We start from the raw sequence: 16,717 nt of genomic DNA, 5'->3' as shown, positions 1-16,717 counted from the left end.
TATATTTATATCAGATACTCATTGGTAGCACAATATGGATTCAAATTGCATTTCTGAGCAACTTATCTCACATTAAAAAACATAAACTCCAATGTGCGAAGAGAGATCAATAAAAGATAGGCAATTTCAACCGCATTCCTTTGGGAAATCCTTCAGAGCAGTTATCATAAAATGGTTGCAATAAACAAATAGAATTATATGATGTTGGTATCCCCGAATGTGAAAATTAATTCAAAAATGATGGATGTAAAAATAATAATAAATAAAATATGGTATGTACAGCTTTTTCCAATGCCTCAGCTGTCACTGAGCCCAATTATACGTATTGTCATTAAATGTGCAAAGCGTTGTCCCAAATTGCATTTCCTTTATTTGCATTCATCTCCGCTGCAGACTGACAGCATAAATCTAACCCATAACAAACCTTCCTTCCAATCATGCCACTTGTGTAGAAAGATTCGACAGCTGCCTGCAGCCTTTGATTTCATCTCGCCCCAGATCTGCATTGTAATGAGCATTCGGGTCAATCAATAATTCACCGCAGTTTGAGTTAGAAAAAAAGAGGGGAAAAAAAGAAAACGGCTCATGGGTAAAAAAGACGAACAGGACTTTGATCAATGGCGTGTCGACACGTATAGAGTGCCACTGAGATTATTCTATTTCGTTGTTGTACTTGTCAAAGTGTCTCAGATAGACTTAATAGACTTAATACAATTACGATTCATGTTATTATTTGTGCAAATATCAGATGTTTACATTCAAGTTTTTCATAAAAAAGAAGAAACATTTGTTTAATTCCACAAAAGATAATTCTGACTTAAAGGTGTTTTCATTAAAATCTTAATAATTGTGAAGGGTTTGTTATCATGCTAAAAACCAGTAATTTATTAAAGTAACTAGTTACTTTTTGAATGATAATTCAATTATCCCCCCCAAATTAATGAGAACAAAGTGTAGAAAATTACTCTGAACGTAACCATCAGTTATAAAATACCTTATATACCGTAAATTCCGGACTATAGAGCGCACCTGATTATAAGCCGCACCCACCACATTTTAAGAGGATAACAGCTTTTGTACTTACACAAGGCGCACCTGTATATAAGCCGCATGCGCCCACATTAAAACATGTAACACGATCACAAATTTAACCCAAACCCGACTTTGAGTCCTGCGATTGTAACTGAATATAAAGTACACAGTCCAAAAACCACAGCCGGCAAAATGAACGGAAAATGAGACCGGTACTTAAGGTTTGATGCAGACCTGCAGAATCCGGGTCCCGTTGAAAATAATCACAAAAAAAAAAAAAAACATAAATTGGCCGCATCACTGAATAAGCCGCAGGTTTGAACGTTTAGGAAAAAAGTAGCGGATTATAGTCCGGAATTTACAGTACTCCTATAGAAGCCGGTCTCCTAAAACTGCTTTAAAATAGCCACATAATAAAATAATTAAAATAAAAGTGTACCTGTGGAAGCTGTGACCCCTATCTATTTTTAGCCGAGACACTCCATATTCATTCTGTCACCGGGCTTCAAACCAATCGAAGAGCTCGATCTCCATTTTTGGCTACTCTCCAAGATGTTTTCTTTTTTTTTCTCCAGTCATGGTGAATTCAGTGTCTGAAACTCATGACAAAAAGTTCCAGGAAACCAGGGCAGACAACTCTGAAAAGTTGCCTGCCCATCCATAAAGTTCCATGCCCCATTTTTGAAATACAATAAGACGATTAATCGAAAAAAACAACAACATTGTTGCATAGTATTAAGGGTTAATAATCAGAAATTATAACAGAACAACACTTTAAAGTTAAATTTATTATAAATCTACTTATAACATTAATTGCATGTATATGACATCACTGTTTTCCATCTGCCATCAGTATGTACCTCTACTTACTCATCTTCATTCATGAAATGTTTGCGTTGAGTCGTCTGCTACAAGCCACGTGAACTCCTCTTTCCACGATGCTTTTAATGTACATTTACTTTTTGTAGTGTCATACATTTTGTTAGCGTCCTTTGATTTTTTTTTTCTGGGGCTGAGGTTTTGGCTTGATTCCAAACCACTTATCCATTTTTCTTGTGTTCTCTGTGTGTCTACTTTGGAAAATGATCTGCAAATGCAGGACTTCCTAACGCTCGGAAAAGTCCGGAAGCACAAATTTATATAATGCAGACTTCTGACTGGCCCCCCGGGTATGCAAATTCCCAAACAAACCGAAATTCCGAAATTTCCAAAGCGAATGAAGATTTCGAAACCGGAATAAAGCAAACATTTGGTTTGAAAAAAAAACATATGTCTTTCTTTTTTTTTCCAAAACAAATAATAATAAATAATATTGTTTGATTTTCAAAAATCAAAGGACCAAATTTCCGCACACTTTTACCCTAAATTCTATGTTGACCCATCGATTTCACATCAGTTTGTTGTTTCTGTATAAGCCACACCGCCCTTCCTAAACGCTGCCTACTATTTGTTACTGGTGACACACCCAAATATGAACATATCAGCTGACCCCCTGATGTCAGTTTGTTATATTATAATTGCAAATTCGGCTTAAATGCAAGTGTGTACGGTAGGGAGAATATCTCCAGTGAGAGTAACGCGGCATGCTTCTACTCTGTACTCAATACAGTGTCACCCATTGGTGGATTCAGTTCTACAATTCAGGTGAATATAAACATGCCAATGTTTCAGAAAATGTTGCTGACGGTTTGAGGGTTCTGTGCAAATTTATTATGGAGACAGGACTATTCAACAGAATAGACTGTAATTCATGATCTGTAATTGTTAAGAAGCCAAAACAAATGCAGCAACGCACCATGCACCAAGTTACATTTTACTGATAACCTGTTAGTCTTTTCTGAGAAAAATGATTGGGTTCCTTTCTAACATGTTATTCTCAACACTGATGTTACGGTGTACTTATCCCATTGTGATCTTGTGCCTCTATCCCTAGTTCCACCTGAAGATCCTATCATTAGTGGAGGGCCAGTTGTGAGCCTGAGGGCAGGAGACCCCCTCAACCTGACCTGCCATGCCGATAACGCCAAACCGGCAGCCTCCATCATTTGGATCCGCAACGGAGAGGTCCTCAACGGGGCCATGTACTCCAAGGTAAGCTTAGAGGTGGGAAGACTACAGGAGCAGGAAGGGAGAATTGGGCTTTGACAGACAATTTTGGTTAGATTTTACAAGTTTTTTTTTAATTTACAGTTGTTGTGACTGGATTTGCAATGTTCCTGACACATGTTGTGGCAGGTGTTTTCTGAAGTATATTTTCTCGCAAAATATCCGGCAACAACATTGAACGCAACGATTTCATTCCCAGACAGATCCGGAACGGAAACACCTGTTGGTGATCATGTTTAGCATTTGCTGTAAATAATTACTGCGGAGGTGTCATACACGCAGAGTTCTCGGCGGACCTTTGCCTCCCGAGCCAGATGGCTCTTTGAAAGCAATTCCCTTGAAAATCCAGGTTGATGTTTTGATAAGAAAGACACTTTTTTTGGGTTTGTCACACAGATCAACTGAGACAAGCAGATGGCAAGATTGTGGAACTACTAGCAATTCTTCCCTTGTGTTCTGTTGTTCTTCTGCATTTGTACTTGTCTCCATTTTATGGAACCTGTTTCTAAAATCTGTTTAGTAGACTGTTTGAATGATAGGATAAGTCTTTCCTCGATTGTACACATTCTCTATGGTTCACCCCAACCTAGTGTCATGGTCACCGGACATCCCCAGACCTTTGACCATCATTTCCCTAGAAGCTAATGACAAAATCAACATTGTCGGGTCCTATTTCCATTTCACACACGGCATAAAAGAGAACAAGTGCTTAAGAGTGCTAACATCTTCCCTCTACTTCCCTCCACGCCCTTCCTCACCCTGTCCTGGCTGTCTGATCCCATTATCGGCTTTATTCAAAGAGCAGATAAATGCAATTGATTGGACGGGTATGCTCCCAGGCTCATTTGAATAAAATGATTGCTGGAATAGCTGCTTGTTAATGGCATACGGAGAGAATCTTCTTCCTGTCGTCACACGCTCTCAAAGAGACGGAATATAGGAAACGAGACATTGTGCACTGATATCGTTATTATAGCTCTACGCATTTCAAGAATGCTCTCTATAGGCTGTGATCTATGAATATTTATGTATAATGGAAAAAGGCAAGGTTCTAAAAAAGAAAAGGAAAAAACCATCACAATGTTTTTTTTTTCCTTTTTAGCATTTTAGTAAGAAAAGTAAGCAGAACAAATGTTGCACACCCACCAGTTGAAAGCAGTGTTGCAATCTGTTAGTGATAAACTAAACGGCAATGCTGAAACCTTGATTAAGTGATCAATGCTGGTGCTGTGCGTATCATTAAGGAGTTATTGGGGGACTGCCTTGAGCCAAAGCATTTGTCACATGAAAAATCAATCAGCGGACAACTGGGATAAAGTTGTCTTAATTGCTAAAAGCTGAATAAGTGTTTTTTGAAACAAGATTTGTGGGTACAAAACAATGTTCTTGTTTCAAATCAAGTCAGAAAAGTGTGTTGCTAGGCATGGGAGTGTACCTGTGCCAAGTATCTTTATCAGTTCATATTTTTATTGTATCCGTACTCCAGGGTTGGGTAGGGTTACTCTAACTTGATTACTTTTGTTACTTTTGGATTACTACCAAATATGCTAATAAAAGACAAAATAAACTAAATATGAGTAAAATTACTAAATTTTGTGCAGGCTAGGGGAGTAATTGAATACATGGAACAGCAAAAATGATTTTGGCAAGCTGTTTGGATTTATTTTCATTTTGTTTCTGTCACATTTTATGTTAGTTTTGACGGAGATCAAAGGGATCAAGCCAGGAGAGAAAGCTTACCCCCGTGTTGTGAGTCATTATTGTATTCACATTTAGTTTATTTTGTCTTTTATTAGCATATTTGGTATTGGAGTAATCCAAAAGTAATTGAAAGTGATCAAGTTAAAGTAACCCTACCCGACCCTGCCGTACTAACAATGGTAGCTGATGATAGTATCAGCTGTGTTCTAGGGCCACATTGATAATCATCATCCTGAAATCAAGGAATGGTAAATTGGCGTCAAATAATTGTAATATTAGGTTAAATGTCAATACTTTTTTGCAAAGGGTCGTGTGTGTATAAAAGGAATTGGAATGTCGTATCTGTATATACAAGTCTAGATTTTGATGATTGCAATTATCTGAACAATGTAGTGTCGAATTTTTCTACTTGACACTGTAGATTGAGACATGCTTAAATGTAGGGAAACATGTTATCCTGTATGCTAGCCACGCTCAAGCTGTTGTTTATATTTGTGCAGATTATGCAACATTGTATTGAAGTCATCAAAAATGTCTTCAATAACCATGTTTCTACACCCATCTATTGTATACTCTGAGAAGAGAACAGGAGATCGGTGCATCGGAATGAGGGAAAGTAACTATGACATTTTTACGGGCAGTTCTTGCCAGCAACCGCATTTTACTGTATATAAAACAGCTTGCCTTTCTTCTCTCCATATAAGTTTCCATAAAGACAATAAAGTTTATCTGACTTGCAATAACTTGTGGTCGAAAGATAAGTGGCGTTGTGAAGTTTGTAGCATGTTTCTGAAACTAAAGACCAATGTATTTGTGTTTATCTTAGATCAAAATAGATTTTAATCAGTTCTAGTCAATGCTAGATTCATTTATCCAACCTCATTCACTAATTCCCGTTTTTTAGCATGATATATTGTCTTAATTATAAAATATTAATCGATGAAAATAGAATACAATATTAATAATAATTGTGTTATTTCATCTCGTAACACTTAATTGTTTATTTACTTTCTATTAGAACATATGCAGCATGGGTCACCTGTCAGGACCAGAACGGAATCAGGACCCAATTGCATAACGTTAACCACAAGTTTTATTGAAAGAAAGGAAGGGCTGCGCCCACGATCCGGTGCTTGCTGGACGCGGGAAGCAAGTTGCTCTCGCAATCGGATTGTGATCGGAATACGAAAGTGGATCTTCCGTAGCGGGCGATGGCGGTGTCAGGGATGGAAAAACAGGTCGATAGCCGGGACAGGAGAGCAAAAACCTGGTCGGGGTCAGAAATGGGTCGTAAGCTGGGACAGCAGACGTAGTCGGGATCAGAATGGGTCGTAAACCGGGACGGGAGAGCAGACGTGGTCAGGATCAAAAACAGGTCATAGCCGCAGACAAACGGGGAGATCAGGAATGGGCAGGTGGAAAACGGGTGCAAAAACGGGACAGGCTGGAGTCAGGGTCAAAAATACTCGCCTTGTAACAACAGAGGTTTGCAGACTGACTGACAAAGAGAGAGTGAAAAAAGGGACGGGGAGCCAATCAGATAGCCCGCAGCGGCTGGTGCCAAATGAGTGGGCACAGGTGATCCTAATTGGTAATCATGACATCACCAAGTAGTCCCCTACGAGCAGCTAACAGTAATTTACAGACAGTACAGAAGTTATTTGCTAAAGAAACCAAAAACTAAATAAACATTTCTAAAATGCATTACTTTACTCTGCTAAACAAATAATCGAGCTTTTTAAATTGGGTTGTTCTTGAGTTATAAGTAAATATTTAAATAAATAAAAAATGTTTATATTTCTCGGGTTTTGACCATTGCAGGACGTTTTGGAACACTGCTCTGTGACCTTATACAAGGCAGATGATTTAGTGGTTGACATGGGCTATTTTACCCTACTTATTATAATTACAACCTGAAAAGAACAAAATATTAACATAGTAACAGCGTAGTAATATCATGATAAATTATTATTTCAGAAATGCACATCGAACGTTAAGCTCGTCCCGCTAAGCAGTAGCAAAAACAAGTAGCTTCAAATAGCATGGTGACCTATGGAATGCAATATTTTAAGCACTGTGCACAAGCCTGGAAGTTTGATACTCTTAGTTGCATTTGCCAGTAAGAAGATATTCCTCCAAATACACTACAAGTTGTTCTTATCCCATTATGGCCATTATGAGGTGCCATCTGGAGCAACAGGAAATTGTGTTAGATCACATTGACGGAGAAAAAAGACAGTTGATGGGTTTTGGACAAAACATTACATTGTGAATGTCATTTTTCTCAACGACAATACAACTTCACAATAACCGTTTCTGAAAACAGACCTACTGTTTTCTGTAATATCTATTCAACTTAATGAATTGAATTAAATTTTAATAGATATCAACGTGTAAAACATTGTCTGCATTGTGATTGGAGTGGCAGTCTAGGGTACACATGTAAGAGAAAACAAAGATAAAAGACTATAAGGTTAAATAGGGAAACTATTGCCAAAGTAGAATTTACAATAATAGTGAATTAAACATATATGCACTCTAAAAGTAGAGCAATGAAAATAAAAACACTTAGCAACAACAACAAAAATGGCAGCAACAACATTTCCAAATTAATCATAAAAAATATATTTTCACAGTTTTGCACACCTGTTTATGGTAGTGATGGCCCTGGGGAAGAAACTGTCTCTGATACTGTTTGTCCTTGTTTTAAGGGACCTTAACCACCTACCCGAGGTGAACAGGTCCAAAAAGTGATAGCCGGGGTGATAAGAGTCTTGTTTCCTTTATGTAAAGGTTTTGTTGACTCACTTATAAATTATTTTAATGCTGCTTTAGTCAGTGTCGCGGCTTCTGTGGCGCCCCTACGGCATACACGGTGTTCTCGTTTGCCCATGTCCCTGTGTCCTAGACGCATCATTTTTGTTGGGGACGCATTGCGTCAAATCAACGTGCGTCCTTTTTTTTACACCAAACTGTCATTATTACCCGATTACTTTTTTTTTTTTTTAACAAAGATTTACCGCACTCCAAACTTTTCGTCAGGCAAATCCGCCATTGTTGTTTTGGTCTCGCACCGATCTCGGCAAACAGGATCTCGGCAAACGAGATTTCGTTGCTTCGAGATGACGTCATTGTTTTGGTTGTTGTGGAGTGAAAGAGAAGTATGCCTCCGTAAAAACAGTTGGTATAAGGTGCAAATCAACAAAATTGGATAATTTCTTGGTAATGTCTTCAGTGTCGGTAATAAGTCGAAACATAATACAGAAAGTGGTAACAACGGCAATAATTCCGGCACCAAAAACGGCGGAGAAATTCATCAGAAGACAGCGAAGGCAAGAAAAACACGGGTTTTGAAGCGAACGATTTCTGTGAAAGATAAACAAAAGAATACTCCTAGCAAGAAAAGGAATTTTCTGCCAAAATTGACTTAATTATATTCCTGGTTACGCTATGAGGAGGATGATAATGGAGGCTACATGTTCTGTCATGCGTGCACCCAGCGTGAAAAAAAATGGATTGCATAAATCATTTCGCAATACGAAATTTCAGAAAAGCACATTGGATCGGCACAACGACAATGAAAACCACAAATTAGCTATGGAAATTCCGTTGCTGCAATTGGACCTTGAGAAGGCATTACAATTGTGGCGGGACAGCAAACCACGAAGAATATATGAACTGAAAAATCTGAAGTGATTAAAACTGAATGAATATATACACTGATATTTCAGCAATATTAATTTGTATAATGTACAGTATTTTTGAATGAATGATCTGAAGTGATAACTGCTTTGTATTACCAATTAAGTGTGATTATTAAAACTGAATGAATATATAGATTTATAGATTTATTAATATATTTGTCGCCAATTTACAATTTCAACCTCGATAACACTAAATGTTGGGGACCCACAGATATCTGTTGGGACCCATAGATTTTTGAGTATGCGAGTCCCATCACTTTTCAGAGGTAAAATGAACACCGCGTACATCTTGACCAAAAAATACGCCAGAAAATGTAGATACCCTAAACAATACTGCAGGACATTTGAACAAAAATGGCATGCTACCAAATTTGAGGTATTCTGTCAGACCTGGTGAGAAAGATTGCTGGAATATAAAGCAGCCCTTGTCTCTCTTAAATCAGCCTTTTTCTTCAAGGTAATATTGAGGGCTATGCTGATTACTCTCTGCGTGTGTTTGTTTTTCCACTGTCCTTATTTTATTAAAATGTGTCAGTTGTCAAATTTTAATTGTAATCATTTATTTTATGAAGGCCTTGTTTTTCTCAGAAAAACTTTGAGTGCTGCCAAGAACTGCATTGAAGTGCTCTCTGTTTTTGTCCATGTGTGCTTTGCCTATGAAGCAGTGGTTCACTGCAAACACACTTCTGTTTCAGGGCTGTAGCAGTGAATTAGCTTGTCTGGCAGCACATCAAGTTTTATTGAGTAGGTAATCCATTCAGTTCAGCTGTTTTTTTAATTAGCAGATAATCCCAGTTGATTGGATTCCCTAAACCACAGACTGATCTGCTTCTGACAGGTCACCTTCTTGTAAGGATCAAACATGGTAAAGCAGTCACTTCTATGCATTGTCACATAAGTTGATTTTCCATATTGACTTTTCTTAGCTGTGGTACCGATAGAGGACAAAGACAGTTTGCAGAACAAGCTGAACCTTACATACTCTGTGTAATAGTAGTAATTGATTTAACTTGACAGTTCTCCATGTACCGAATTCATATTGAAGAAAATGTCATACCTGCCTAGTGAAAATAAGAAGAAAACATGTTTGTTTTTGTTTTGTTTTCTCATGCAACATAATCAAAGTGGTACTGAGATTAGAGAACAAAAATAAAAGTGCTCGAAAATCAAAAGAGTTTTTTTGGCAAATGTATCCAGATGGTAAAAAAGCAGTGCCACTGTTGGCTGCTGATGAAATTATTCAGCGAGCTAGGTGGGGAGAGAAAAAATGTGTGGTGTGAAAATTGTCTGCCAAATGTGGAGATTTTGTTGGATATAGCAAATTTGTGTAAGGTCAATTTTTTAAATGATGTTGTAGGTCAGATTTCCCCTACTTTTTTTTAGCAAAAGCACCGTTTTTGAAGAAAAAACATCTTGGAGCATATGGTCCATCAATAATGTTCCGAGCTCCAATTGTATATTTTTAAAGGCTGAATTCCAATGTTGCTAAAATTGACAGTACAGTGATGTATCGCGGCATATGGCTGTTTCACTACGTTACTGATTTTCATAGTGCATTGTGTTCTGCATTCTGATTGGTTAAAAAGAGGAAAATGCTTACTATTGCCAACAAACTTGTACTTATCGACTTGCTTAACCTACTCTGGAGCTACACACGAGTCTCCTAAGTGGCTGCCTAGCGCTTTTTCAAACATTTTGTGAATGGAAAAATGTATGGTTTCTGTAGGACAGAACCGGATGGTAAAGGCAGTTTTGCATAACGTCCACAGGATGGTGGCAAAGTTTAATATGAAGTGAGGTGGAGCCACACAGTTGCACAATAAAACAGAAAGATTTGTTTTTTAAATATTTAGTTTCAGAGTACAGAAGTTATTTGTAAAGAAAAAAATATATATATCAATAAAGTACAATACTTTTATTCGTTAAGCAAATGCTAGAGCGTGTAAATGTTCTTGGGTAACAAAGTAAAGTAAATGTAATAAAAAAACACATAAATAAATAGATAGATAAAAATATAATACATAAATGTGTAAACCAGGGCGGCACGGCGGTTCTGAGGTCATGAGATCAAATCTCCTGTGTGGAGTTTGCATGTTCTCCCCGTGCTTGCGTGGGTTTCCTCCGGACACTCCGGTTTCCTCTCACTTTCCAAAGACACGCATTTCAGGTTAATTGGCCGGTCAAATTGTCCCTAGGTGTGAATGAGTGAGCAAATTTCCTGTCCCTGTGTGCCCTGCAACTGGCTGGCAACCAGTTGAGGGTGTCCCCTGCCTACTGCCCGAAGATAGCTGGGATGGGCTCCAGCACCCCAGCGACCCTACTGAGGATAAGAGGGGAGATAATGGAATGGATGTGTATACCATAAGAATTTTGAATATTGCGGGATGTTTTTGGAACACTACCTCTGCAAAAAAAAAGAGGGATTGCTGTATACCGTATTTCTTATAATTTGTGGTCAACGTGGTTCAGCAGGTAAAACAACGATTTTTACAAATAATTGTGTGGTAATTTTCCATTAAGTACATGGTAAATCAGTTTTGAAGGGTGTGAGTTTTTATTATCTTTATTTTTTATCGAGAAAAATGAAGAAGATTATTTTTAAAATACGAGAAATCATCTGGTGGTGGGAAAAAAAGGTTTTACTGCATCCTAACGTTTTTGTGGTTTTTTTCCCAGCAAAATAATTAAAAATATGTATGTATGTAAATTATTTTTACTACATTTCATATGTTTTATTTATATTCTTTGCAAAACATTTTAAACATGTTCATGAAATGAGTTATTAAATACATCTCCATGTACCTCCTTATGATCAGATAATTAGTATATAAAAAGAAGAACAATTGTAATTTTTTGCCACCGCTTGACATAAACTAATCTGACAATTACTCTGATGGTGATTGAAAGAAAGCAAAAAAACTGACCAATGGCGTGCCTTTTTTGCAAAAATAAGATGGGGAAATTTATCGTGGCACACTGGACAAGGTCTGTTGTAACTTAAAATAAAAACCTTAAAAAAGGGTAAAGATTGCACATTTTGAATAACACCAAGACCTTGGTAGTGATATTTAAAATCAGTTTTTTTTTTTTTTTGTGAACTCATAATATTTAAAAAAGCACCATTGTTTTAAACCTAACCACCGTAAGTGTTCGGTTTCGAAGGTACCTTTAAGACTTGAAACAGACAAAAGATGAAAATGCTCAGTTTAAGTGTGGTCATAATATTAATTATGAGCGCTTGAGCAAGGTTACATACAGTTTTATTCAAAGCTCAGCAGAACACAGGCATCAAAGTGATATAAATCATCTTTAACGGAAAAGAGGGTTGAGAGATATTTTGGAAGGAAGGAGCAGTATGTTCCATTGTACAATGCAAAATGATTCTCTGTATTCCAATACAACTGAAAGTCCTGTTTGAGGTCTTATTGAGTCGTCCTCTATCTGAATCCAAGCAAAGGAAATTGCCATTCAGCAATTCAAGGCTTTAAAATATGAGACAAAATTGCAGTACGGTGTCTTCCGGCCAACGCGATCCATCCTTTCATCACTTTCCCAAGAGGGATGTGCTTTGACATTTTGACTTTAGAGTTGAGCGTACAATTTGTTCTTGTCAGTGATTTTGTCCTGTCCTAGCCTGGTTAGTATGAAACCTCCCTCAAAGGAAAGACTTGGGAAAAAGAGTGAGAGTTTCTGGACTCTCTTCTGGCAGATTGCAGATGGTTTTCACAGCGGCCCACTCGGAGGATAAGAGATGCAAAGAAGATTGATGCTTTTTTGCGGGGTAACACAAGTATTGCAGTGAAGCGTGGCTGTAAAAGTCACAAAAATGGGACTTGGGAAACTTTGGCTTTGTTTTGTATCCACATTTTAGCATTGCAGGAGGTTGCTGCGTGTTCTGGATTTTTTAACAGAAGCAGGAAACCTGCCACCTTTATGTATGGAATTATCCCAAACATAATGGATATTAAAAACAAAATATTCTCAGATCTGTCCAGCAAAATACTTTTTAAATCCCAATGCAAAATATTTCCCCAATTTTGCTTTTTTAAATGAAACTTTTCTATTTTCTATTCCTTGAATTTTAGGTTAGTTAGTGTTACATTTCCACCAGAAGCCATCCTATACTAGTATCAGCTACCATGTAAATACCAATACCTAGAAATAATCTGTTATTGGCATCAGCCGCCCCCCCAAAAAAAAAAAAAAAAAAAAAAAACAGTGCCCGGTCATTTATTTATCACCTGCTACGTTTGAATCAATCCAACCCTCAATACTATATTATGGCTATACATTATTTACTGCAGCTACAGCTGTGGCACATATAGTCAAGTAATGTTTGTTTGTGTAGCACTTAATCACAAGGGGTCTCAAAGGGCTGCACAGACCACAGATTATTGCAAACTACAGACTATTATAACACCATCCTCTGATCTAAAACCTACATGAGGGCAAGGAAAAACTCAAAAACCGAAACATGATGAAAATGAAGAAACCTTGAGAAGGGACCGCACATGAGGCAGTCTCCTATCCAGGATGACCAGGCTGCAATGTCAACATGACATACAAGTAATTCATACGCTATATAATAGAAGTGTGTTTTAAGCCTAGATTCAAACTGTACCACTGAGATTGCGGCTCAAATCTCAGAGGGTAGAGCATTCCACAGCACCGAGGCCCGAATCGAGAACACAATTGAAAAATAATAATCTCATAAAATTTCAATATTTATTCGGGATGTAGCCACATTTTACTCACCACAGGTTCTTTTTTGCCGGTGCACAAAATCCTTCCTTCTTTTTTTTCTCAAGAAATTGTAATTACTTTGTCTTACAGATTATCCATGTATTTCAGTTTCTTGAAACCATTTTCTTAGCTATTGCTTCAACATGAGACTGTCTTGTTGTAGTTCTGGCATAGGTTTTTCTTTGATTTAGGGGTGAAAATGTGCATTTGACAGAAGCAGTGGACTCAGGGATATTCGTCCTCAACTTTTCGTTGGGATACTTAAAGTTGCGCCCCCTAACCAGTCATAATTTGTTAAACCGCTGAGTTTACCTTAGGCCAGCTAGAAGGCCTTAAAGTCTCCTAAACCAACAGCTTTATCAAGACTTGGTACATGCCTCAGGGTCTGCAGAAGTGATTGCTAAGTTCTCCGGGTAGAATTTTGACCCTAACAAGTAGTGGCTATAATGTGATTTGTTAAATGCTAAAATATGAAAGCATATACCTGGAAGCAGCACAACCAGGAGAAAAAACAATGAAAGGAACCTTACAGACAACCTGTAATAACCCAATTATTTGATAGGTATTCATCGACAAAATCTATAGAACATCAGATGATTCCGAAAATGAATGGATGGACGATTTAGATATATTTTTTTTAGGCCAGCAGGCCCTGACGGCCTACCACTGCTAAAAACAGATAACATAACTGTCTATGATGCGTACTCTTACAAAACTGACCAATGTATGAATTTATTTTTACTGTACTGAGAATGACAATTTATTGAACTTCACTTTAGGCGGGTTCTGGACAAACACAATAAACTTGTCGTAGAACACCTGATTCCTGAGCATTTATACAAGTGGTGGTCCAAGAATGGACCTCTGTTGAAATATTCATGTAATAACCATACTGATTACAAATCGGCCAAGTACCAGTTCCTCAAAACTATGTGACAATATTTATGACCAATGCTGCACGGGTATTAACTTTGTCTTGTCTTTCTCCTCTTCCTGTGTCTGTAGACGTTGCTACGTGATGGTCGGAGAGAAACCACCGTTAGCACACTCTACCTCTCGCCCTCCAACATCGAGACCGGCCAGCAGATCATTTGTAAGGCGTCAAATAAGGCTGTCCCCAACGGCAAGGAGACCAGTGTCACAATTGACATCCAGCGTAAGCACATCACTTTAAATGTTTTCTCTTTTTTTGTGAAAAGTTTGGTCTTTTTTATTTATTCTTTTGATACTCTGAGATTTTGTTCCCATATTATGTTCCCCCAATTATTTTTAGACATAATTAAGTAGGTGGTGTGTTTAGGTCAGAATGAACATTCATACTTTTATGGTAGGGGACATTTATTACATGTATTTGGATGAGAGCTGTCACAATGCCAGATCTGGACTAATATAAACACTGAATTTGTTTCCCCCTGCTTTTTCCATGGTGGTATAGTATTGGGTAGAGTACATTGGCCAAAACCAAGGATTTTTATTTTATTATTATATTTTTTTAATAGTATATATATATTGTTTGCAAGTATTAATTATTTCAAAACATTTCAGAAAACAACATCTTATTCAGAATGGTAATGTATAAAATTAGCTAGGTCAATATCTCAATTGGGGTCAATAGTAGACTCAAACACTACTTTGGTCCATTTGACCCATTTCTGAAAATGAGGTTGTTCCGTGAAGAAACACTGCCCTGAAAATGTACTATTTTGTTTCAATAAGCATTATAAAAACGCATGCTCTTGTTTTAAGGTGCAAACATTGCATTGCTTGTTTTTACCAACCCCTCGAGATATATATATATATTTTTAATTCTAAACCTAGCGTTGTCTAATTTGATGTCTTCCAAACCCTCTAGAAATACTACTTTACTGAAAATTGTCATTACTTTTTAAAAACACAGAAAGTTAGATCAACCAGTGTTGGGCTAATTGATTTTTGGGGGGGAAATGTGCATAGTTTTTTTTTTAAAATGAGGTTTTTGGTATAATAATCCAGAAACCAAAATACTGGTTAGGGGTAGTTGGATGATTATTTTAATTGTTTTTATTTATTTTTTTGCTGGGGTACATATAAACAAAAGTAAAGTACCATTGCTTTTGTGAATGACCCAGCAACACAAATGTTCGTCAAAAACAAGCACGTGTCTAAAAATGTATTGATTAATCAACAATCAAGTCTTAACCACTGGACACATATTTCTTTGGGATTCTTCAATCCTTAATCATACTAATTGCAGTCATATATATTTAATGAAGGTCAATCATTGCCCAATGTTTCAGTCTAATTAATATCAATTTTGATGCATCACACTAGAGGAGGGCACATTATTTATATCTGCATCTTTGTCATTTACGTGTGAATCTAAGCAGATCTTTCCATCCATCCTTAACTCATTCAATGCCGGACGTTTCTCTCAAATGGTGCCAGCCGATTTTTGCCATATTGACTCATTTTTGAAGGCCTACCGAAAATGTAGGTTTTTTTTAGCTAAAAGGCATAGGATATATTAAAAAAAAGCTTTAGCCTTCATCTTCCATTAGAAAATCGTATATTTCTAGCATTATTTCTTGAAAGTACTCAGAGAATATTCAATAAAACTTCTGTTAAAAACAAATAATTGTGAAAGGATGCATTTCAAGCAGAAAGTTCACTTTGGTACTTTTTAAAAAATGTGTGATACCGCAAATATCTAAACAATAAAGACATGGCACTTTCCTTGCAAAATAGTATTGCATTGCGAGAACACATAACAGTGCATGAACTTTGCAAGAACTGTTCAGCGCCCAATTTTTCCGCTGAGGCGATCACGTGATTCCGGTCACCATGGTGATCACGTTCCATTGTGCGTGCACAAAACGTCATCCCTCTCTGTGACCAGACGATGACAATGGGACTCAGTCATTTTGCTTTAAAAGGAATAAGCTCTGTTTTCTCACCACACCGCTTCATATGCCAGATGCAGGAAGTAACACTAAAAAGTGGGGGCTCCATAGTAAAAAAAAATAAAAATAATAATAATACATTCTACTTCAAAGCGTCTTTCAGAACCCTCAGGGTCTCTCTGCACAGAGTACCAAAAAACAATAAAGCAAGAATAAAACCAGCAAGTAATAAATAGCAACAAAAAAACACAGTAGAGTTAAAAAGGGGTCGGTGTTGTCATGATGACTGATTAACTTCACCTCTGCCTGCCTGTTGGGACCAGCCGCTGCAGGCTTCCTTATTGGTTCCCCGTCCTACTTAAGCTCAGTCCTTTTACTCGCCGGTCGTCAGTCCATCAGCGAACCTCTGTTTCTGCAGGGCAAGCACTTTGACTCTGATTCCCGTCGGTCCCGCTCTTTGCACCCATTCTCCACCCGTCCGTTACTGATTTTACTGTTTGTCTCTGGCTACGACCTATTTTTTGACCCCAACCACGTTTTACCCTCCTGTCC

General features: G+C 37.5%; 1 protein-coding gene across 1 annotated transcript in view; it reads left to right on the top strand.

Moving 5' to 3' along the window:
- Positions 1-16,717, top strand: part of kirrel3b (kirre like nephrin family adhesion molecule 3b) — a 320,980-nt gene that overhangs the window by 229,676 nt on the left and 74,587 nt on the right. Inside the window, exons 6-7 of the mRNA XM_088345714.1 lie at positions 2,966-3,123; positions 14,292-14,442. Coding sequence (XP_088201840.1) covers positions 2,966-3,123; positions 14,292-14,442 — 309 coding nt within the window. The remainder of the gene's footprint in view (positions 1-2,965; positions 3,124-14,291; positions 14,443-16,717) is intronic.

Source organism: Urocampus carinirostris, chromosome 10, assembly GCF_059441175.1.
Source record: "Urocampus carinirostris isolate Australia breed hairy pipefish chromosome 10, RoL_Ucar_1.0, whole genome shotgun sequence".
NCBI classification, from domain to species: Eukaryota; Metazoa; Chordata; class Actinopteri; order Syngnathiformes; family Syngnathidae; genus Urocampus; species Urocampus carinirostris.
Note: the sequence above shows the minus strand (reverse complement) of the source record. Positions and strands in the feature narration are given on the sequence as shown.